Here is a 24,954-nt window from a genome sequence, read left to right on the forward strand (position 1 = left end):
GCCAGGGAGAAAGGAGAGAAATGGATGATGAAGACAGAAGTCACCCTGCAGATCAGGTGGTGGCTAACAAGCCCCCAGGTGGGGACCTGCAAAAGTAAGCCATCAAAACACTGGGAAAGAAAAAGGTAAAATGATGAATCAGGGTTTGTGCATGTATACTTTTATCATTTTGCTAACAAAAAGGTATAGCATTATGGAGCTGAGATATACAATAAAAAAAGAAAATAGTCGTTTACACACAACTATTGCTATTGCCCTTTCAACAGGTTTGTAATTAAATATACAACTTGATGTTTTAAAAAAAAAAAACAAAAAAAAAAACCACGGTATTTAATTTATTGTAATTCCTGCTAGGAAATAATCAAATTCTTACATTTCAATTTTTGTTTTCTGTTGAACTGTCTCAAGTCACCAATAAATTAAAAGACAAAGAAAGAAAAAGGTTCCTTAGTAACAATTATTAATACCTCTATATAATATTCATTTAAAAAATGTTAACACCATACATAACCACTTCCTGGCTGTATATTATAGAAATCAAATCACTTGAAACTGACATTAACATTCTGACGTCAAGTGACTTTCACATTGATCATGCTTGTATCTGAATCCGCACAAAGGTACCTTTGGTGCTCGTGCTTTGAAAATTCACTTACCTCTGTCCAAGGAAGCCTTGTTTAAAACAAGAGCATCTTCGATATCATAGCCACTATAACTCATCACGGCAACTGTCGCATTCTGTCCGGCTGGCAGTTTCTCAAATTCTATCAACTCAATAGTCTTTGTTTTAACCATGGGTTTTTGTGGATATGCTAGGAGATACATGAGAGTATCAATTCTATTCCTCTGGTTGTATCCAATGGTACCTTCATTGGTATTGGAGAAAACAAAATGCAACATTCTATTAGATCAAATAATTAAGCAGCAATGAATATAGAGAGAAACATTCACTTTAATAATTAAAATGACGAAAATCTTCAAATATTTAAAGAGCAATACCTCATAGTGATTAATGACTTTCAAAAACAATTTTTCTTAGTTATGTCAAAAATCCTACAAAGAAGAAAAACCATACTCAAGGTATACTAATCTGAATAATTTCAACTTTTGGATTTATAAAATTGATCCCATTTGGAGAGCTTTTGTCTCTGCTGGTTAATCATACACATCAGTCAACAATCCTGCATTTGGTTCTACTATGTTCCAGGCATATTTACAGCTGCAATTAGAAAATACCCCACAGTGCTGACGGCAGAAAGCTTGGACAACAGGACAAATAAGAAACCAGCAATTCCAAATGTTCAACATGAAAAAAAAAAAAGGAGGAAAAAATAACTGTTCACTTATTAAGCAGTTAATAAACACCTACTTGGGGCCCAGTGCTGGAGATAAAATGGGGAAAGGCAGGGTCCTTTCCCCTAGGGAATCCAGGGCCCTGTCCAGTTAGGGATGGGCTTTTCTCTCCTTAGCAATCAGCCTTTCCACCTGATTGGACCTTAGAAGAGTATCAGTGTCAACTGAAAGTGAAGCTAGAATGTTACCTACCCTTCTCCTTTTTCCCCATTGGGTGCATTAAAGTTTAAAGATCGATTCAACAAAAAGGCTTTCAGTCTCTGGGGCTTGTGAACACACAATTGCTCCTACTCAGAGACCTTAAAACTGGGAAATCCACGTTTGCCCTACTGTTGAGCTTGAGTGCAGGTTTCTGGACCTCTTTAACTTTTCCCAAGTATCTCTTCTTTTCCCTGCAGCGGCACGTCTGCAAAACCCACACACCTCTAAGGTGCTGACATGTCATTTAATGGAGTTAAGCTTTAATGTGAGCAGATATAACACTCAATTATTTGTTTCCTTTTCCTTTTTCTCTTACTCATGTCATTAAATCAATGGTGATTTCAATTTAGAGATGGAAACAACCTATTCAGGCAGCAAAAGTGATATAGCACTCCTTGATGGTTCGGCTTTAATGAAATCTGCAGGACACTAAAGAAACAAGTGCCTAGTACATTGCTAGGCTTATTACCAATGCTCAATAAATGTCAAGTAAATGAAATGGAAGAATTTCAATATACTTTTTATGAAGGTACATATTTGTGCTTAAATCTCTAGAAAATTTATCAAGATTCAGTTGAAAACCAATAGCTAAACTAAACTGCATGAACTTTTTCTTAAGTTCACACTAAAAATCCCCAATTACTGTTATTTTAGTGCCAACTAATAGACTGGGCAGGATACCTGATAATAGACCACTTATGACCTTACAAATAAAATTGCTGCTGCTCAGACTACAGTAAAGTTCATGATAGTAAGTTCATCCTTTTACATGAATCAATTCAAATTTAAGTTGAGATTTCAGCTTCAAGTGTATACTTTACCCGCTGGAGACAACGGTTCAGGCAAAGTCCCACCAGGCTGCCAAACGTGGCCTCTGAGGCCTGAGCCGAGTGTTACCATGCAGCAGAGATGCAGAGCCAGCTGCACTTCTAAACAAGGGTGACAGAGATGGCATCCTGCTATAAAATTGTGCTACTCGGCCCAGGGCGTAATTCTGGGGCATCGCAACCCATTATGGAATGGAGGAACAGCTAAACGGTTTAGCAAAAGTTTGGGGCTTATGATCTCATCAGAAAATGTTCCTTAAAGACTTTTGAAAGAACCTGTAGGCCGATTCATGTATACACATCTCTAGCAGCACTGGCAATGGGTGCGTAGGTTAAAATATGATTTATAAACTATGACTTCTATGTTATAAAATTCTCAAATGCCACCACACCCCCTAATTTTTATACAAATTATGAATGACTGCCTAGCTATTTTTATCAATAAGTAAGCTTTTTGGAGAAAATGTCATGTAGAAATTATAACATTAGCCCAGGGTGAAGCATATGCTCAAACCAGGACAGCTCTATTAGTATTTCCAGCTTCCTTAAGAAGGGCGCTGCACATACATAATAACTAACAGAATATCTTTAAGCTGAATTCTCCTTCTACTGGCCCATTTTGCTATAAAAACAGTCTCCAATGAATTTATTTGCTCACTACCCAGGACATAATGTTTCTTACAAAGTCTTATTTTCTTGATCAAAACTTTCTTAAGGAGTCACAAATTGGCATAACATGGTATGTATATGTAGGTTAAAAACAGTGAAAACGTTTTTTAAGACAAAAGGAAAAAAAAGTAAGGATGAACACAACTTAGAAAAGGTATATTGAGAAAAATAAAGTTGTATATATTTAACTAATTTTTCCATCTTCCTTCACCCAAGCTCTTTTTATTTAGTTGTATATATTATGGAATTACAATAAATTTCACCCATTTAAAGTGTACAAGGTGATGAGTTCTGATAGATACATGAATCTGTGAAACCACTACCACAATTAAGATCCAAAACATTTCCAATACTTACAGATGATCCTGTCCCTGGCCTCAGGCAACCAAGGATCTGTTTATCAGTACAGTTTCAGTTTGCATTTTCTATAATTTCATATATAAATGGAATCATATAGTAAATGTACTCCTGAGTTGCTTCTTTCATTTAGCATGATTCTGAGATGCATCCACATGTCTGTGTGTAGCAGAATTCATTCTTTTTTATTGCTGAGTACTATTCCATCATAAGAATATACATTTTGTCTATCCATTCACCTGCTGATGGATAGTTGAGATGTTTCCAGTTTTGGGCTACTGTGAATAAAGTTGCTACGAACATTGATGCACACATCTTTGTTACTCATTTCTCTTGGATAAATACACAGGAGTGGAGTTTCTGTGTTGTTTGCTGAGAGTACGGTTAACTTTATAGAATAATTTTAGCATTTTCCAAAGTGATTTTACTGTTTTACATTTTCACCAGCAGTGTGTGAGCATTTTGGCTGCTTCACAAATGTCAAATCTTTTTCATCTGCTTCGTTCTAATGAGTGTGCAGTGACATCTTACAGAAATTTACATTTACCTGATGACTAATAACGTTGAACATATTTTCATGAGTGTATTGGTTATTCCTGTTACTCTTTGTGAAATGTCTTGAGTTTTCCCCTGGCCCCCATCTTCTGAGTTGTCTTATTACCCAAGAGTTTTTTGTATGTATTCTGGACACAAATCCTCTATCAGATATACTGAAAAGACTTCCTTCCATTCGGTGGCTTAATGCTGTCTTTCATATATATATATGTATATATTTTTTGGTCACACCTAGTAGCATGCAGGATCTTCATTCCCAACCAGGGATTGAACCCATGCTCCCTGCAGTGGAACTGCTAAGTCTTAACCACAGGACCACCAGGGAAGTCCCTGTCTTTCATATTCTTAATAGCATCCTTCAAAGAGAAGAGGTATAACTTGAGAAAGTCCAATTTACTAAAATTTTCATTTTTTATAGTTTGTCCTTTTTGTGTTCTAAGAACTCTTACATCATTTGAGGTCACAAAGATTTTTTGCTTAAGTTTCCTTCTATAAGTTTTACAGTTTCAGCTCTTACATTTAGGGGTGTGACTCATTTTGTATTAACTTTTTGTATGGTATGAGGTAGGAGCTGACATTCATTTTTTTCTATATAGATACTCAGATATTTTATTTTGTTGAAAAGATTTTCCTTTCCTCTGAATTACCCTGATATAGTCATTGAAAATCAATTGCTCATAAAAGTGTGGCTCTGTTTCTGGATTCTGTTCCACTGATCTACATGCCTACCCTTATGTCAACATCATGCTGTCTTCCTCACTATGGCTTTATGGTAAGTCTAAGCACTGGGTTGTAAAGTCCTCCAATGTAGTTCTTCATTTCAAAGACTGTTTTAAAAATCTGCATCTGATTTCTTAACAATTTTAATGTGCTCAAAGATTCATTCATTGTTGAGACATTTATTAAGTAGCTACTAAGCTGGCACCCGGCTAGGCCCCAGAGATGCAGTGATAAATAGCAGACATAGTTCTTGTCCTCGAGGGAGTTTATAATTTACAGTCTACCTTCATCATGATCCATGGTGAACCAGAAAAGTGAGGAAAGAAGTTAGTTTCAGCTAAGAAAATTTTAGTAAGTTTTACAAAGATCACTGTATAGAAGACATAAAGTAATCTCTTAAGAGTTACTCAACCAAACTGGAATTCAATTTCCTTGTCAGAAACAAAGAGGTATGTATTATATCTGACAGGACTATTATTATTAATATGTTAAATGAAGAAATGTACATAAATCAGTTGGATATTCAATGAGTGGCAACATTCATTATGACTAATATTAACAATATTAGCAATAAAAATACATACTCATCATCCTGCAAGACTGCCCACTCTACCTCCAACTCTAACCCTACATACGGAACTGTACCTCATTATAAACATTCTAGTCTCAGAACTGTCACACAAGCTTACACCTACAATAGCTACAATGGGTATGTCTTTTTTAACCAATGGAATTCTAAAAGAGAATTACCATGGATAATTTGGTCAAGACATCTTTTCACTTTGTATCCCCAAATGGATTAAAAAAAAACTGTCTTAAAAAAAAAATTCAAACAGAAAACGAGAGAAGAAGAGATGTAGAATGAAACCTCATTTTATGAGTTTTTATGTGTACATTATGTGTTCCTAGTATTTTTAAATCCTCCAGCCTATTTCTAGTACATGCCATCCTACTATAAAGTGGGGGATACAAGAGAAGGAACTACCCTCTTAGGAACAGACTCAGTCAAAAACAAAAACCAAAACAGAAGCTGTGTTAATGCCGAACTTTAAAAAAGTCCAAGCAGTTTGGAGCTGAAGGAGGAAGGGGCGGTGAGAAGCAGCGGGGGCTGGAGGAGGGATGTGATGCATATTCATTAATTGAGCTGACAGTGACCAAAAGGTCCTTTTAAATGGGAGAAAGGGTTCCACTAGAGGCGTGCCAACTAATAAAATGGGCAGGATATGAAAGCGTGACTCATGTGAACTTGGCGTCGGGTGCTGGGGGGGAGCAGACAACGCAGCCCCCTCAGACAGCCTTCACTTGCAGCACTGGGTGACCTGAAGACCCTGCCACCTCCACACACGCCGACCTGACTTCGCGCTCTGAACCACGTCACAACAGAGCCACAGGCATGGCAGGGAGGCCTCCCAGTAGCTCAGTAACACGCTGTGTGGAGCCCTGAAATTCACGAATAATTTAAAGAGCCTTAGATTTAAGAAACACCCTCTGCTGGTGTTTTAGGCTGCATTCAAGTCAGCCCTGTCTTATATACAAGGTAAGGCTTTCAAGTCTCTGTGGTCTGTGCTGTCTTGGTCTCCTTCTTAGTGACAGAAAATGACTTTTATTTTCTCACTGTTGAATGGGAGGGGTTAGTGGTAAATAGCATATAGTCAATTTCCAGGTTGGTTCGAGTATTTAGTGAACTAATTCTGGGATAATGTCTTTCACTTTCCACATGGACTAATAGATGAAGAGCAACTAAAATATTCTGTTATAAAATCCACACAGACACTGGGAGGATATATAAGGAATCACAAAAAGTGACTGTATAATTTTTCATCCGAAAAGAAAAAAGAAAAGAAAATCCACACAGAATCTCTGAACTGTATACAGTGTTAAGCAGTGGCTGATACCTAAAATGGGATAGTGTGATTTTAGTTACTAGCTGTCAAGACAGCGTGGAATTAAAATGACTCAAGAAGTCCAACTCAAAGAGCTGGGTTTGCTTCAGAACTGGGTCTCTGCTCTGGTCTCCCTCTGCTGCCCTCTCTCCTTTTGCCAGTTTTCCTATAGACCTCGCTCAATACTTCTGCAGCTATTTCAGTGCCCACAGAGCAAGGTGGCCTTCTAGTGTGCCAACTTTAAATATTACTTTTATCTCATGGCTTTTCTTTCCAGTCAGGTGTTTTATAATAACAAACAGTAACAAAGGCTTTTTTAAAAATTATTATTACTTAAGATATTCAGTGGCTTTTGTCTTCCTAGCGTCAGCAGTCACGTCAGAGGATTGTATCCAAGGAGCTAAATGTGCAGGACCCAGGGTCAGAGCAGCTGAATACACCAACCTCAGAAAACACAGACAATGAATTGCAAATGACACTCAAAACAAAACGAGAAAAAAAACCTTCACACAGAAAACTACAAAAGAACTCTACAGACACTGAATTGGCTTTCTGTACACACTGATCCTGCTTAACTGTGTGTGGTAACTGGCCAAACGTTTTAGGTACTCAGGGCTACAAAATAAAGGCTTTTTTTTTCTTTTTCGGTAGGAAGAGAAGTTACAAAAATAAAAATATTATTTCTTTCGTTTGAGTCACTTATTTACAAAAACAAAAAGATTTGCCAAGTGGTGAGAGATACAGCCCTTTCTGTTTCAATCTTCAAACACACTAAAGAGTGGCATTCGCGATGAAGTGATTAGTCTTCCGTTAATTCTGCTGAAGGTTCTACACAAAAGGTGTATTGTTTCAGCTGGGATTCACATCATGAAACAAAATGGTTTGGTAAACCCAATAGAAGTGATAGCCCTTTCAGGACACACAGGATTCAGTACTGTATATTTCAACTTGTTAGCAAGTCAGAAGCACAAGCGAGAACTCAGCCTACACTGCTGCGGAGGATGAATGGGAAACTCTAAATTGATGAGCCGCTGTTTAGATTTTCCCACTGGGAATTATTCTCAACTGTCCAGGCATTACATCATTCAGGTAAATGGTAGCAGGACAACATGCTTCTTATTTCTTTGTGGCCAACCAAAGGGCAATATAAAAACTCGAAAAGACATGCATACTCTTTATCCATAGGAGAAACAGAATTCCTTAATTGTCAAGCTAATTATCAGTAACTGAGAGGCTAACTGCATTCCAGTTGTTACCCAAAGGCAAAGCAAAAACCTTTTACGGTTTCTTTATGAACCTCCTTGTAGCATACTTTAAATCAGAGATGACAAGTCATATTGATGTCATAGACACAGACAGAAAGAAAATTTATTAAACTTATTAGGATTTAAATGAGTTTTAAAAAATATTTAAAAAAAAAAAAAAAAAAGGCTTATAAGCAAAACTTTTTTTTTTTTGCCAGTATCCTCTGTATTCTCTTCAAGACAAAAATCCAAACTCCTACACATAGGGCATGTCTCCGGCATGCCTCTCTGCCCATACTATATAGCAAACACGATACAGAACAGCTGTATCAAAGTATGTACCAAGACTTCCCCACGCACTCATACCTGTGAGAAATACTCAAGAGTCCTCAAGACTCAGTTCAGTTCTAGTCTCCAGAAACAACCCACTCTCTAACCTTAGGTGTTCTTTCTGTTCCTACTCCCTTGGACGCTAGCTATCAGTCTACCACAGTGTTTATCAGACTATATCCAATTCCTGGTATATTTATTGTTCTCTCCTACTAGACTGTGAACTCATTGAGGGCAGGACTCTGTCATCTCTGTATTTTCAGGTTCCAGTACTCCTGTCTGGTTTATTGTTGATGCTCAATAAATGTTATGGATGATAAATAATCAATGAATGAATGAAAGGAAAGAAAAGTAAAAAGAAACACAAATTCAGGAAACTGTGTGACACGTACTGAATGTTTCAGGAGCTACAGGAGCAACTGTGTGAATATAACGGGCTCAGTGATGGTCATCCAGACAATAACTAAGTACATTCTAATCAATACTATAGCTCTTTATCCCTATTGCTTTCCACTCTCCTCTTTCTACCTCGAGTTTTCACTGCTCTTTCTTCCAGCTCTCCTGGTTAATAACTTACATTTATATAGGGCTTTTCTCTTCATATTTACTACCTTGTTATTCTGTGATAGTTATTATGTATCCTTTTGTTTGGCCAAGGGAACAAGTTCAGAGAGGTTTTCTCCATTTTTGTTTAGGCTTTAGACATGACAGGGGAACTTGCAAGCACTGCAGAATTCCACAGCCTCCTGGGTTTGGTAACACTCATGTGTGTCAGCAACATGTGACTCGGCCAAACATGCAATACTAGTGAAACATGAATAAAGATATAAGTATTCATCCAAGTATTTAGAACCAAGTTCAAGAAGGAATTCTTACCCATGGCTTGTTTCCCCATGGCACACTGATATGTGTTTCTCGGGGACTGGTTGTGATGAGGGTATGGGATCAGGCCAGCACAGACTCCGAGAAGAGTGAAAGGTTCAATCTCCAGGTGGGTGGTATCTCTATCAAGTTAATTAAGAAGCAGACGTCTCAGGCTCCAAGTACAAAATAATATCTCTTTAAGGGTATAAAAAATATTACTATCCAGGCCCCAGAGGGATCTAGACAATAAAATTTAAGTTTACATAAATATATGTTAAAATCTATATATAAAACATATATAATGAATTTATATAATAATAAAACCTCAATAAAATTTGATGCTAGTAAAGCTGATAGGAAAAAACCCATACGTAAATAAAATATAATAAAGCAAATTATTTTTTTCAGTGAAACTAAACCATGCCACTTTATTATATGAAGCAATACAAGAGAAGGGAGACAATACAGAATGCCTATATAAAAAATAAAACATTATTACATACTAATAATAACTAACACTTTTTAAGAAATGACTATATTAAGCACATAGAAATGCAGTATCAAAAATATCCAAATGGCACAACATCGTACATCAACTATACTTCACTTGCAAAAGGAAATGGCAACCCATTCTGGAATTCTTGCCTGGAGAATTCCATGGACAGAGGAGCCTGGTAGGCTACAGTCCATGGCATCACAAAGAGTCGGACACAACTGAGCAACTGACACACATACTTCAATAAGTTTTTTTAAAAATTAAAAAAAATATATCTACGTGGATGAGTAGCCTGGTTTCTCCCACTTTTCTAACTTATATCAATGAAAAAACTTGTATTATCATCTTAGAGAAAGGAATATGTCCCCTTTAAGAACAATTACTAAGACCTGAAGTGAAAAGTTAAAGTGTTAGTTGCTCAGTAGCCTACGAGTCTTTGCGGCCCCATGGACTGTACCCCCACCAGGCTCCTCTGACCATGGAATTATCTAGGCAAGAATACTGGAGTGGGCTGCCATGCCCTTCTCCAGGGGATCTTCCTGACTCAGGGATTGAACCTGGGTCTCCTGCACTGCTGGCAGATTCTTCACCATCTGAGCCACCAGGGGATCAATACCGTAACCACTAGCTAAACATGGCTGTTGAGCACTTGAAAAGTTCAAATAGTATAGCTGAGAAGCTGAATTTTTAATCAGTTATTTTAAATCTTTTAGTTATGCTTGTAATCACTTAAATGTATTAATTTACCTTTTCAATTGTAAATCTTTTGAAATCAGATCAAGTATTTCCAATGAAAATTTAGCCTACAAATTGTGATATGGATAACTATACACCAGATAAGACTTAGTAGGAAAAAAATGTAAAATATCTCAATATTTTTATAATGATTACATGTTGATATGATAATCTTTCAGATACACTGGGTTAAATAAAATTATTAAAATTAATTTCATCTGTTTCTTTTTTACTTCTTTAATGTGGCTATGAGAAAACTTAAAAGTTATACAGTGACTTGCATTATATTTTTACTAGACAGCTCAGTTCTAGATACTGGCCACAAAGTAAGACTTTGCCTAGTAGGTGTCAGAATCTTGATTACTTTCATAATATAATTTTGCATAAAACTCAGTTTTGGTTAAATGATAAGGCAACTGAGATACTGCAAAGGGAAAGGGCAGCTAGACTGTTTTTAGGTCTTGATGAAACATCTCACATCCAGGACCTGTGGTCTCCAATGACCCTCTATCCTTTCCTTGAGTGTTTCTGAAGCACAACCTTAATTGTAATTTCAATAGTTTACAGTATTTCTGAAGAGAAGTGATTCTAAGATAACCCAACACATCATGAAGAATTAGTTGCAATGTACATGGCAAGGATCTCCCACTTATCCAATTATCCATCTATTTATTTTTCAAAAAATGTGTACTGAATTTTGTCCCTCGTTTGGTTAGAGAGCATGCTTTCCATGCAGTCTTTGGTTTTGAAGAATACAGTTCTGACCTCACAACCTCACAGAACCCCAATCCTCTCAGACACTTTAGGTCTTTGTCAGCAGAAAGGAAAATGGCTCTAGGCTTTGTTTTCTTTTTGTTTTTTGATAGCAAAACAGCTTATAGAAACATTTTATAACCAAGAATGAAACAGTTTGTTAAAAGGTACTGTTCTGTTTATATTTAATATGATGGTCAATTTGACCAATCCAAAAAACTTTATTTTTTCTGATGGAAAAATTGGGATAAGCTGAAAATGAAGAAGGTAAAGATCTGAGTTTCCTCTTTTTTCATGACAAGAACATATATAAGATTATATGAAAGTCCAAACATTCAGTCTGGATTTGAATTTTACAAAACAGAAAGGAATTTTATAGGATTGGCCAAAAATTTACTCGGGTTTTTGTGTAACACCTTATCATTCGATATTATTCAAAATTATAACCACTCTAAGTTTCTATCCTAAAGAGGAAATAGGAGACTTACTGTTCACCGTGCATAAGGGCCTTAAATTTAGCTCAAATTAAGAATAACTGACCCGTTGCTTGCAATAGTGAAAAAATTAGAAATAGCCTCAGAGAGAAATAGCCTCAGAGATCAGATCAGATCAGTCGCTCAGTCGTGTCCAACTCTTTGTGACCCCATGAATCGCAGCACGCCAGGCCTCCCTGTCCAGAAATAGCCTAAATTGTCATCAATAGTGGAGCAAATTAAATAAGGTATTTATGTACAGACAACATAATCAAAAGCAATTAAAATATTTATATGTATAAATATATACATATACATTCACGTGGAAAAATATCCAGGATGATAATGTTAATAATGTTGAGTTAAAAAATCAAGATGCTGAAAATAATTGTAACCATGTATGTATGTTTGCATTTACCTAAAAAAAATCTAGAAGAGTACATATTAAACCATTAGCACTGGCTACTTCTGGAGGGTGGAGTTTGGTGGGATGGGGAATTACTTTACACACTTCTACATTTTAATAAATATCCTAAGTATGAATTTCTACTACTTTTTTTCTTATTTTTAAAGTAAAATTAATTTGATGTATGAGATAACTTGGTGTTGGGTGATACTGATAATCATTTTCCTTTGCAGAGGGAGATTTGTGACACTGAACAGGAGACAGTGATCAAGACCATCCCCAAGAAAAAGAAATGCAAAAGGCAAAATGGTTGTCTGAGGAGGCCTTACAAACAGCTATGAAAAGTAGAGAAGTCAAAGGCAAAGGAGAAAAGAAAAGATTTGAATGCAGAGTTCCAAAGAATAGCAAGGAGAGATAAGAAAGCCTTCCTCTGGGATCAACGAAAAGAAATAAAGGAAAATAACAGAATAGGAAAGACTAGAGATCTCTTCAAGAAGATTAGGGATACCAAGGAAACTTTTCATGCAAAGATGGGCTTGATAAAGGACAGAAATGGTATGGACAGAACAGAAGCAGAAGATACTAAGCAGAGGTGGCAAGAATACACAGAAGAACTATACAAAACAGATCTTCACGACCCAGGTAATCACGATGGTGTGATCACTCTCCTAGAGCCAGACATCCTGGAATGCAAAGTCAAGTGGGCCTTAGGAAGCATCACTATGAACAAAGCTAGTGGAGGTGATGGAATTCCAGTTGAGCTATTTCAAATCCTAAAAGATGATACTGTGAAAGTGCTACACTCAATATGCCAGCAAATTTGGAAAGCTCAGCAGTGGCCACAGGACTGGAAAAGGTCAGTTTTCATTCCAATCCCAAAGAAAGGCAATGCCAAAGAATGCTCAAACTACCACACAATTGCACTCATCTCACACGCTAGTAAAGTAATGCTCAAAATTCTCCAAGCCAGGATTCAACAGTATGTGAACCATGAACTTCCAGATGTTCAAGCTGGATTTAGAAAAGGCAGAGGAACCAGAGATCAAATCGTCAATATCTGTTGGATCACTGAAAAAGCAAGAGAGTTCCAGAAAAACATCTATTTCTGTTTTACTGACTACACCAAAGCCTTTGACTGTGTGGATCACAACCAACTGTTGGAAAATTCTTTAAGAGACAGGAATACCGGACCACCTGATCTACCTGTCTCCTAAGAAATCTGTATGCAAGTCAAGAAGCAACAGTTAGAACCAGACATGGAACAACAGACTGGTTCCATATCGGGAAAGGAGTATGTCAAGGCTGTATACTGTCACCCTGCTTATTTAACTTATATGCAGAGTATATCATGAAAAATGCTGGGCTGGATAAAGCACAAGCTGGAATCAAGACTGAAATATCAATAACCTCACATATGTAAATGACACCACACTTTTGGCAGAAAGCAAAGAACTAAAGAGTCTCTTGATGAAAGTGAAAGAGAAGAGTGAAAAAGCTGGCCTAAAACTCAACATTCAGAAAACTAACATCATGGCATCTGGTCCCATCACTTCAAGGCAAACAGATAGGGAAAAGTGGAAACAGTGACAGACTTTATTTTGGGGAGCTCCAAAATCACTGCAGATGGTGAGAGCAGCTATGAAATTAAAAGACACTTGCTCCTTGGAAGAAAAGTTATGACCAACCTAGATAGATTAAAAAGCAGAGACATTACTTTGCCAACAAAGGTCCATCTAGTCAAAGCTATGGTTTTTCTAGTAGTCATGTAGGGATGTGAGAGTTGGACTATAAAGAAAGCTGAGTGCTGAAGAACTGATGGTTTTGAACTGTGGTGTTAGAGAAGACTCTTGAGAGTCCTTTGGACTGCAAGGACATCCAATCAGTCCATCCTAAAGGAAATCATCCTAAAGGAATATTCATTCCAATTGAATATTCCAATTGATGCTGAAGCTGAAACTCTAATACTTTGGCCACCTGATGTGAAGAACTGACTCATCTGAAAAGACCCTGATGCTGGGAAATATTGAAGGTGGGAGGAGAAAGGGGATGACAGATGATCAGATGGTTGGATGGCATCACCGACTCAATGGACATGAGTTTGAGTAAACTCCAGGAGTTAGTGATGGACAGGGAGGCCTGGCATGCTGCAGTCCACGGGGTCGCAAAGAGTCGGACACGACTAAGTGACTGAATTGAACTGAACTTGTAGCAGTAAACAAAACAGACAAAATCCCTGCCTTCATGAAGCTTCTACTGGAGGGAGATAGACAACACACAGATGCATCAATAAAATGTGCATTTTACAGATTTTAAGATTTAAGCACTAGAAAAATAAAGTCGTGAACAGGGGTGGACCGAGGAAGGGTTTCTACTTTAAATAGGGTGGTCAGGAAAATGCACTGAGAAGGTGGTGCCTGACTGAAGACCTGAAGAATGTGAAGGAGTGAGCCATGCAGGTAGGTGAGAGCATTCCAGGCAGAGAGTTTGGGGCAGGAACATGAAGACGAGGCCAGCGTGGTCAGAGCAGAGCGAGGGAGGAGATAACACAGCGGCACAGGTTCCGTGTAGGAACGTGAAGGCCTCCGCAAGGACTGCAGAGGGAGAGGGGAAGCCACTGGGAGGTGGTGGTGGGGTCAGGGGTGGGGGAAGGGGTTGAGAAGAGCAGTGACGAGAGCATTCTGATCCTTGAAGAATAGACTATGTAAGAACAGGTGCAAACCTAGTCAGATGCTTTTTGCAACAGTCCAGACAAGCAATGGCAGTGGCCTCCCATAAGGTAGTATGTGAAGGAGAGCTCAAATTCTGAGTATACTTGGAAAGCCCACATGGTGTGTTAAGGGATTAGATGTGGGTGCAGGGCAGAAGAGGAGGCAAAGCTGAAACTGAGGTTTTGGGCTTGAGTAACCATGATGGAGGCTTCCCTGGCAGCTCAGGGGTAAAGAACCTGCCTGCCCATGGAGGAGACATGGGTTTGATTTCTGGGTTAGGAAGACTCCCCTGGAAGAGGAAATGGCAACCCACTCCAGTATTTTTGCCTGGAAAATCTCATGAACAGAGGAGCCTGGTGGGATACAGTCTGTGGGATCTCAAGAGTCAGACATGGCTTAGTGACTAAACCACCTCCACCATATAACAGTTCTCCTTTACACTCAATCTTGAAATGAGTGGTATAAAAATTGTACTTTGAGAGAGTCATACATTTAAGAATGAAAAACTGACTGAAAAGCATTATTTACTAAATTACAGTAAAACAAAAATAAAATGGTACATTTCATCTGGCAGCAGAAAGCAGAAAAGCATTTTCCTGATTGAAGACATAAATAGTTATCAGCTGGCAGTATTAACCATTTAACAATATAATTGCAAAAATTCTCATTTTAGGTAACTAGTACCTTGGTGGTTTAGTTTCTAAGTCATGTCCGACTCCTGCAATCCCATGGACTGTAGCTTGCCAGGTTCCTCTGTCCATGGGATTTTCTCAGGCAAGAATACTGGAATGGATTGCTATTTCCTTCTCCAGGGGATCTTCCCGACCCAGGGATCAAACCCTGGTCTTCTGTATTGAAGGAGGATTCTTTACCGACTAAGCTATCAGGAAAGCTTGTGGTACCTTAGCCACAAGCATCTGACAACACGTGATATAAATGTCTTTTAATATATTTCAAATGGAACACAGATATTTCTAAAAATATCATTGTTCTAGAAGAAACACTGTGGACACATTTAACATTTCATGTCAATATTGCACATAAGTTTAGAGATACCTTTACAGCAAAACAACATAGGGAATTTCTGCACTGACAACAGGAATTCAGATATCCACTGACAAAATCAACCCTTAGAGATATGCACACCATTACATGGCGTGATTCATTAGTTCAATTTTTGTCAGTAATCGAAGTCAGAGAAGCAATTCCTTTTAAGAAATACACACTATGTGTAAAATGAAATGGAAGGATAATTAAATCTGAAGATTATTTGTTAGCAGTTCTGTGATACTCTTGGGATAAGCAATGGATTATGTTTCATTATAAAACAGAATACTCCTAACAGTTCCTACTAAGAATACACAACAGAACTGAAGATGAAATGTAAAAAGGAGGCTGTGTCTAACATCAGAACAGGTTTAATTATGGCTGTTATGGATCCTACTTACTTATTAATTGTATGTTCATAGAGTGCGATGTTACAGTCATTTTCTTCATTCACATCTAAGTATTCAACCAGACTCTCATGTAAGAAATCTTCAAAATTCCTGAGAGAATATTGGTGAAATGGACACTTACAAAGCATTTTACTGCCATATTTTATATGCAATAATGGAAGATATGTGCTTTCATTTAGCCTCAAAGAATTCTTCTCTCCCAAAAAGAATACACTGGGATACTTGAAACATATTATTCTTAGACCACAGTTATCACAAATCACCAAAATATTAGAAAAATCTGTGATTCTTGTTAATCTGGTCCCGCTTTTAAAAATACCTTCTGTGATTTAAAAAGTCCTATATGAGAGACCCAGTATCTACATCAACATAACTTTCTCCTACTATTTCATCTGTGCTGATTTACACCAACATTCTATAACCTGCATTATCTAAACTGATAAACATTTTTACTATGTCCAAGCAAGCTCACATAGAGAAAAGGTTTTCAACAGGTTGTTATATTTGGTAGAGAGGAATTAAGAGACTAAAACTGAAAATATGCTTTTCGTAAAATCTCAGCTCAAACACCATTACTTCCGTTTAGATCATATAAATGAGTCTTAAGGAGACTGAGAAGTTTTGCTTTTGGCTACTTACCTGTACCCCTGAGCCAGCTCTTCCATATGCTTATTTGTGACTGCAGGTTTCTGTTTCTTTACAATTATATAGGGTCTAGAAGAGAAAAGAACAGCTTTACAGCAATAGTTCAACAGAAGAATAAAACCAATAAATTCACCATAGTGAAGTGAGGGAAGCTATAGACATGCTTCTGGGTTGTCTGAGGACACCAGGTATTGTTTACAAGTGTGAGAGCACAGGGGCTTATTTCCTCTTTTACATACACCAGCCCACGCACAAGCACGTGTTCACACACACAGTTACTTCGTCCAAGTATCTTTGGAAATATTTGGTTCTGAATGAGAAAGCAATGTGAAATAATACCTGATAAAGTCTAGCAAAAAAAAAAAACAAAAACTTTAATATCTTAAATATCATATGTTTTTTGTAAACGCAGCCATCATACCAAAAATGTCTTCTGATTTCATGCTGGGAATATGGAGAAGTCAGCAGTCAGAGAACAGTCACTGAGAAAAACAGTGGCGTTTTTAGTGAAGGTTTGATGACCGCCAGCTGTCTAGAGTGCTTTTGCTTCAGGATAAACCTCACGGGACGACACTAGCAGGGTACTTAAAGCTACGTACAACCAAAGAGTGGGTATGAGGCTGAAGAGAATAAAGCTTTCTCACGTTGTGATTTTCAGTGATATCATGGGTTTAAGTAAGGCAGAGAGGCTCGGTGCACACGTTCTGATAGATTAACCTGTAACTGCAGTGGGAACCTGCCTCCGAGGGCTCCGCTTCCGCGAGGAAACACCGACAAAAGGACGGCGCGCGGCTCGGATTGTCAAGGGCTGTTGCTATTTGGACAAGCGGTTCCTGCAGAGGAGCCAGGGGCCGGCATGCATGTGTGCGCCCCACCCTCAGGTCCACGCGCCCTTCGGGACTAACAAGCGCCTGGAGACGGTTAAGGGGAGGAGTTGCACAATTACAAAAGGGGGAAACAAGGTGCTGAAGATGACTGGATGCTACCTTGAAGTCCTGGCTGCTCCTCTCATCAGGTAAGCAGGAACCCCACGCTTCCCCAGGTGGGGCTGCAGTTTAGCTCAGGACAAGCGACTGAGAAGCGGTGACAGAGCAGGGATAGGCAAGGGCAGGGACTGCACTGAGCCACCTCGGTTATCTTTCACTTTATTCCATAAATTCTACTAACTCTTCTTGCCAGATCTATGTTGGGTCATTATAAAATCACTTATGAAAAAAGAACTAGTTTTCTTTTTAGGCTATGCCATATTATATTGGGTGTAGTGAAACATCTTAAAAAAACAGTAATCAAGAAAACGTCAGTGTTTTCCCCACCCTTAACTGGACCATGTTAGTGGCTATAAGTAAGTACCCCATGTTTGCCTAGCACCCTACAAGGCACTTATCACACCTTGTATCAATCCTAGGAAGGCATTGTTATTTACATCTTTACTGATGAGAAAAATCAAGGCCCAGAGACTTAAGTAATAAACTCAAGAGTCACATGAGTCAATAAGTGGAACATCAGGATTCAAACATGGGTATAAGCTTCAATTAGGCCTTTTCGATTGCACAGAATAGGAACCAATGCTGGCTAATTTAAGCAAAGACGGAATTTACTAAAAACTAAGTAGAAGAAGAAAATTTTAAGGAATTTACTAAAAGGCTCAAAACTTACTAGAAAAATAAGAATGAAATAAAAAGGTGCAAGGCTCAGCCTCAGAAAGAAAAGGAGCCAGAACAGTCCCAAAGATCCAGAAAGGCAGGGGGAGTAGGCAGTCTCCTGCATGCACTGCTGCCAAGATGAATCTGTTCTGACCACGTCTTGCTCTCAGTTATTCTCCTTGGGATGCAAGCTCTCTGAAGAGAGTCTGACTATCCTGGCTTGGGTCATATGCCTGATCTTTGGCTGAGCAAGAGACAGCACCTGACTGACCAACCCAAGAAGACTGCCAGTGGGGAAGAGCAATCCTAAGGAAAACAAGGAGAGCGACTAGAAGGAGAAAGGGAGGCTGGACAGACATAGGCAAAGGCAGTCCAGGTTCCCAGCTGTCAGACTTGGCAGCTCCTGCCACCTCCCCAACCACTGCAAGCTCAGCGACTCACGCCCTCACACCATCTGAGGTCCTCAAGGAGAGACTCCGGTGAACTGAGTGAAGGCCTGGGAAACAAGGTGACATCCTCAGCCGAGGTCCCTGCATACCCCCAAAGCACGAGACACCATGTCATACTGGTCTCTGTGGCCCTGTCTCTGACACAGCTGAACGAAACAGGCCCTAAACATCTTCCAAGTGATTACAAGGCACCTGCCCTTCTAAGGCTCTAACGTGGTGTCAGCTCTTTATGCTGCCACGTTTTCTTTCTTGCCATTCCTGAGCCTTTTTCCTTTAAAGCAATAGTACTCAACCCCCACCTCTTTGTTTCCCCAAAGGACTTGGGCTTTTGTTTATTCTACTTAGGTTTATTTTTAGTTTATTTATTTATTTGGCTGCACTGGGTCCTAAGTTGCAGCATGCAGGATCTAGTTCCTGACCAGGAATCAAACCCAGGCCCCCTGCATTGGGAGCTCAGAGTCTTAGCCACTGGACCACCAGAGAAGTCTGTTCAATTCAGTTCAGTCCTTCAGTCGTGTCCAACTCTTTGCGACCCCATGAATCGCAGAACGCCAGGTCTCCCTGTCCATCACCAACTCCCAAAGTTCACCCAGACTCACGTCCATCGAGTCAGTGATGCCATCCAGCCATCTCATCCTCTGTCGTCCCCTTCTCCTCCTGCCCCCAATCCTTCCCAGCATCAGAGTCTTTTCCAATGAGTCAACTCTTCCCATGAGGTGGCCAAAGTACTGGAGTTTCAGCTTTAGCATCAGTCCTTCCAAAGAAATCCCAGGGCTGATCTCCTTCAGAATGGACTGGTTGGATCTCCTTGCAGTCCAAGGGACTCTCAAGAGTCTTCTCCAACACCACAGTTCAAAAGCATCAATTCTTCGGCGCTCAGCTTTCTTCACAGTCCTACTCTCACATCCATACATGACCACAGGAAAAACCATAGCCTTGACTAGATGAACCTTTGTGGGCAAAGTAATGTCTCTGCTTTTGAATAGGCTGTCTAGGTTGGTCATAACTTTCCTTCCAAGGAATAAGTGTCTTTTAATTTCATGGCTGCAGTCACCATCTGCAGTGATTTTGGAGCCCAAAAAAATAAAGTCTGACACAGTTACTACTGTTTCCCCATCTATTTCCCATGAAGTGACGGGACCGGATGCCATGATCTTCGTTTTCTGAATGTTGAGCTTTAAGCCAACTTTTTCACTCTCCACTTTCACTCTCATCAAGAGGCTTTTTAGTTCCTCTTCACTTTCTGCCATAAGGGTGGTGTCATTTGCATATCTGAGGTTATTGGTATTTCTCCCGGAAATCTTGATTCCAGCTGATTTTTCTTCAAGTCCAGCGTTTCTCATGATGTACTCTGCATAGAAGTTAAATAAGCAGGGTGACAATATACAGCCTTGACGTACTCCTTTTCCTATTTGGGACCAGTCTGTTGTTCCATGTCCAGTTCTAACTGTTGCTTCCTGACCTGCATACAAATTTCTCAAGAGGCAGATCAGGTGGTCTGGTATTCCCATCTCTTTCAGAATTTTCCACAGTTGATTGTGATCCACACAGTCAAAGGCTTTGGCATAGTCAATAAAGCAGAAATAGATGTTTTTCTGGAACTATCTAGGCTTTTTGATGATCCAGCGGATGTTGGCAATTTGATCTCTGGTTCCTCTGTCTTTTCTAAAACCAGTTTGAACATCTGGAAGTTCACGGTTCACATATTGCTGAAGCCTGGCTTGGAGAATTTTGAGCATTACTTTACTAGCATGTGAGATGAGTCCAATCGTGCGATAGTTTGAGCATTCTTTGGTATTGCCTTTCTTTGGGATTGAAATGAAAACCGACCTTTTCCAGTCCTGTGGCCACTGCTGAGTTTTCCAAATTTGCTGGCATATTGAGTGCAGCACTTTCACAGCATCATCTTTCAGGATTTGAAATAGCTCCACTGGAATTCCATCACCTCCACTAGCTTTGTTCGTAGTGATGCTTTCTAAGGCCCACTTGACCTCACATTCCAGGATGTTGGCTCTAGGTCAGTGATCACACCATCGTGATTATCTGGGTCGTGAAGATCTTTTTTGTATAGTTCTTCTGTGTATTCTTGCCACCTCTTCTTGATATCTTCTGCTTCTGTTAGGTCCATACCATTTCTGTCCTTTATCAAGCCCATCTTTGCATGAAATGTTCCCTTGGTATCTCTAATCTTCTTGTAGAGATCTCTAGTCTTTCCCATTCTGTTGTTTTCTTCTTTCTTTGCATTGATCGCTGAAGAAGGCTTTCTTATCTCTTCTTGCTATTCTCTGGAACTCTGCATTCAGATGCTTATATCTTTCCTTTTCTCCTTTGCTTTTCGCTTCTCTTCTTTTCACAGCTATTTGTAAGGCCTCCCCAGACAGCCATTTTGCTTTTTTGCATTTCTTTTCCATGGGGATGGTCTTGATCCCTGTCTCCTGTACAACATCACGAACCTCAGTCCATAGTTCATCAGGCATTCTATTCTATCTATCAGATCTAGGCCCTTAAATCTATTTCTCACTTCCACCGTATAATCATAAGGGATTTGATTTAGGTCATACCTGAATGGTCCAGTGGTTTTCCCTACTTTCTTCAACTTAAGTCTGAATTTGGCAATAAGGAGTTCAGCATCCTTTAAAGCTCAGATCAGAGCACCAGAATAGAGTGGGTAAAATCAGGATTACTAGAGTAAAATGAATTCTAAGAACTTTCCAGTAAAAAACAGTCTCCACCACTATCTGGCTGTGGGTAATTTACTTAGTCTCACCAAATTCCAGTACCTCATTTGTTAAATGAAAATAATAATCCAACCTCATAGGGCTGAATGTGGTTAAAGCCTTACAGACAGAGCAGAAGGCAATGGCACCCCACTCCAGTACTCTTGCCTGGAAAATCCCATGGACGGAGGAGCCTGGTGGGCTGCAGTCCATGGGGTCGCACAGAGTCGGACACGACTGAGCGACTTCACTTTCACTTTTCACTTTCATGCACTGGAGAAGGAAATGGCAACCCACTCCAGTGTTCTTGCCTGGAGAATCCCAGGGACGGGGGAGCCTGGTGGGCTGCTGTCTATGGGGTTGCACAGAGTCGGACACAACTGAAGCGACTTAGCAGTAGCAGCATAATGGCTAGTGCTTACTACTCACATCAGTTCAGTCGCTTAGTCGTGTCCAACTCTGTGACCCCATGAATCGCAGCACACCAGGCCTCCCTGTCCATCACCAGCTCCCGGAGTTCACCCAAACTCATGTCCATTGAGTCAGTGATGCCATCCAGCCACCTCATCCTCTGTCATCCCCTTCTCCTCCTGCCTCCAATCCCTCCCAGCATCAGGGTCTTTTCCAATGAATCAACTCTTCACATGAGGTGGCCAAAGTATTGGAGTTTCAGCTTCAGCATCAGTCCTTCCAATGAACACCCAGGACTGATCTCCTTTAGGATGGACTGGTTGGATCTCCTTGCAGTCCAAGGGACTCTCAAGAGTCTTCTCTAACACCACAGTTCAAAAGCATCAATTCTTTGGCGCTCAGCTCTCTTCACAGTTGGTTGTTATTACTAATTATTTCTGCCTTTCCCAGCAGACTGAGTTCTCTGAGGGCAGAGATTGACTCCCATTAATCTCTGAATCCCCAGTAGCCAATATGCATATTCATGAAGTGTTTGCTAACTGAATTAAATTTATCTTAACAATGAAAGAGGTTAAAGCAACTTTTAAAATAAAAACAAGTCCATTTCCTTCAAAAGTAAATAAAGAGATCTTAACTATTTCCAGCCACACCTACCTGCACAGCCTTCCTCCATCAGAGGAAATATAGACACATCGATCTGTCAGATTTGTTGAGATGGAAACAAACTCATTGATATAGCCTGCTCTTCGCATCAGTCGAAATGTATTCACCAGCTTCTTGTGATCTCGAATGACACCCAGGATGTTACCTAAGCAGAAAGAAGAATGTTCAAGATAGAAATAAAAAATACATCGAATGGACTTAAAATATCTACTCAACAAAAACAATAACCAGCAGTGAGCAGTCATTTGGAAATACTGTTACTAAGGCTGCAGCCAGTCCACAAGGCTGGAGAAAGCAACAGAGTGGAGGGGTTGAGGGGTCAAGGGCAGTGCAGGGGACTCAAATCCAGAGCTGGCCCTACCACATGCTGAGTGCATATCGCTGGTGAAGTCAGTCTGTCTCCTTATCTGTCAGCACTGTGCAGGGCCATGAACTTGGGCTCCAGAGCCCTGGAGTTGAACCCTGGCTCTATCATTCCACTGTGTTCATGTGAGGATTAAATGAGCTGATCTCCTGTAAAGTACTTCGAACTGGACACAGCGCTGAGTAATTGCTATCATGAAGCTGCTATTGTTGTCATTATCTGAGAGATGAAGAGAACAGACTTGGGCTCCCAGGGTGAGTGGGAGGATTCAGGGAGGTACTGGGTGAATGTGGTGGATAAGGTCACATTCAGTGTGAGCTGCCAGAATTCACCGACCAGGCAGGCAGTGAACGGCCCCGTTTCCTTCCTACCAGTCTTTACAGTAGATGGCGAAGCCCTCCCAGAGCAGGAAGGAGGGGGAGAAGATGTGGGGCCTGAGGTGAGGACGAGCACGTGCAGCACCCCAGGCAGGGGACAGACACCCAGGCCGCCAAGCCACACCTGCTGCAGCATCTCTGGAGGACCCTGAGGGGATGGGGAGGGTGTGAGACAGCAGCACATGGAGATGGAGCGGAAGGAAAGGGACCCTCCTGCAGAGCCTGCTGACACTCACTCACTCAGTGGCTGAAGACAAGTCATCTCACTCTAAGGGCTGACCTGATTATTTCTGCAGAACACCTCACATATTTAACTTGAACTTAAGAATATCATGTTGAACCTCGTTCCACTGAGGATACACTGGCAGCTGCCACAGGGTCTCTGCACCTTTACCTTTAGCTCTGACAGCCAAATCATCTCAGAACCTGGGTGACCCAGTCAATGGAAGAAGTGTTCATTACCATTTTTTCTACCTTTCAGTTAAGGCCAACCTGGGTCCAGAACTAAGGTATATTTAGGGAGTAGAGCTCAGTGGCAGGGAATTTGACAGCAGAATTAAAAGTATATTTGTGCTTTAAATACATAGTCAATTCCTTCCCCTTCCCCCACAGTTTATGATCAACATGCCTCCCCAACAGACTCACCATTGAGGAAGACGAGAAACACATTTGGGTAAGAGAGCTCTTCCCCACACAATAAGTTCACATCTTCTACTCCCAAGTTACTGGCTAATTTGACAATGGGTCCATCTTCCATGTCAGTCGTGATGTGTGTCATAAGGGCCAAGTTTTTAACCAAACCACATGCCTAAAAAACAAAAGACAGTCATGTTTAAGAATGAACATGAACAACACAAAATACGGTCAGTGTCTGAATATAGCTCACCACTCTGCTGGCAACAAGGCATAGAAGTGCAGCCTCACAGGGAACACTTCAGAGGTTCATACAAAGCCTGAAGGATGCACCTACCCTTTATTTCAGAGGAACTGATACTAAAGTCACAAGCGAGGATATAGATTTAGCCACAGAAATGCTCAGTACTATTTGAACTGAAATGATGATGGCATTAAAAATGTCCCCTCCCCAAAGAAACTGATTTACCTAAATTTTTATTTCCCAACAAGAGTATATCATAGTCATTAAGATTATGTTGTGTAAAAAGAGTAAAAAAAAACACTGATAATTGTGAACACATGAACATAAAACTTCTGGCCTGAAATAAGAGTGAGTCTGCAAAATAACTGGCCAGTACTCTATAAGCTTCTTGGTCTTAAAAAATAAAGAAAGGCTGAAAAAACTGCTCCAGATAAGAGACTAAGGAAACTTGACAACTGAAAGTGCAATCTTGGGATCAGAAAAAACATGATAGGACGATTAGCAAAATCTGAATAAGGTCTAGAGACTACAATACTGTTACCAATGCTAATTTCATGAGGTTGATAAATATAATTACGTACTATAGTTACATAAGACATCACATTTAGGGAATCTAGGTGAACGATCATGGAAACTCTCTGCACTACTTTTGGATTTTTTTTGGTATATCTAAAATTATTCCAAAGTAAAAAGGAAATGAAAAAACATTCTTTTAAACTTCTATACAACCCATGAAAAAAATTTAAAGCAAACATAAAGAAGGACTTAATACAACAA

At 39.8% G+C, this 24,954-nt stretch overlaps 1 protein-coding gene across 4 annotated transcripts in view; it reads right to left on the minus strand.

Annotated features, from left to right (window-relative positions):
- POLR3B (RNA polymerase III subunit B) overlaps positions 1-24,954 on the minus strand; it is a 117,842-nt gene that overhangs the window by 39,012 nt on the left and 53,876 nt on the right. For all 4 annotated transcript variants that reach the window (XM_006069580.4, XM_044941399.2, XM_044941401.2 and 1 more), the window contains 6 exons: positions 23,946-24,108; positions 22,551-22,704; positions 16,671-16,745; positions 16,023-16,121; positions 9,016-9,143; positions 657-866 (listed from right to left, as the gene is read on the minus strand). In XM_006069580.4, coding sequence (XP_006069642.1) covers positions 657-866; positions 9,016-9,143; positions 16,023-16,121; positions 16,671-16,745; positions 22,551-22,704; positions 23,946-24,108 — 829 coding nt within the window. The remainder of the gene's footprint in view (positions 1-656; positions 867-9,015; positions 9,144-16,022; positions 16,122-16,670; positions 16,746-22,550; positions 22,705-23,945; positions 24,109-24,954) is intronic.

This window comes from Bubalus bubalis, chromosome 4 (genome assembly GCF_019923935.1).
Source record: "Bubalus bubalis isolate 160015118507 breed Murrah chromosome 4, NDDB_SH_1, whole genome shotgun sequence".
In the NCBI taxonomy this organism is placed as follows: Eukaryota; Metazoa; Chordata; class Mammalia; order Artiodactyla; family Bovidae; genus Bubalus; species Bubalus bubalis.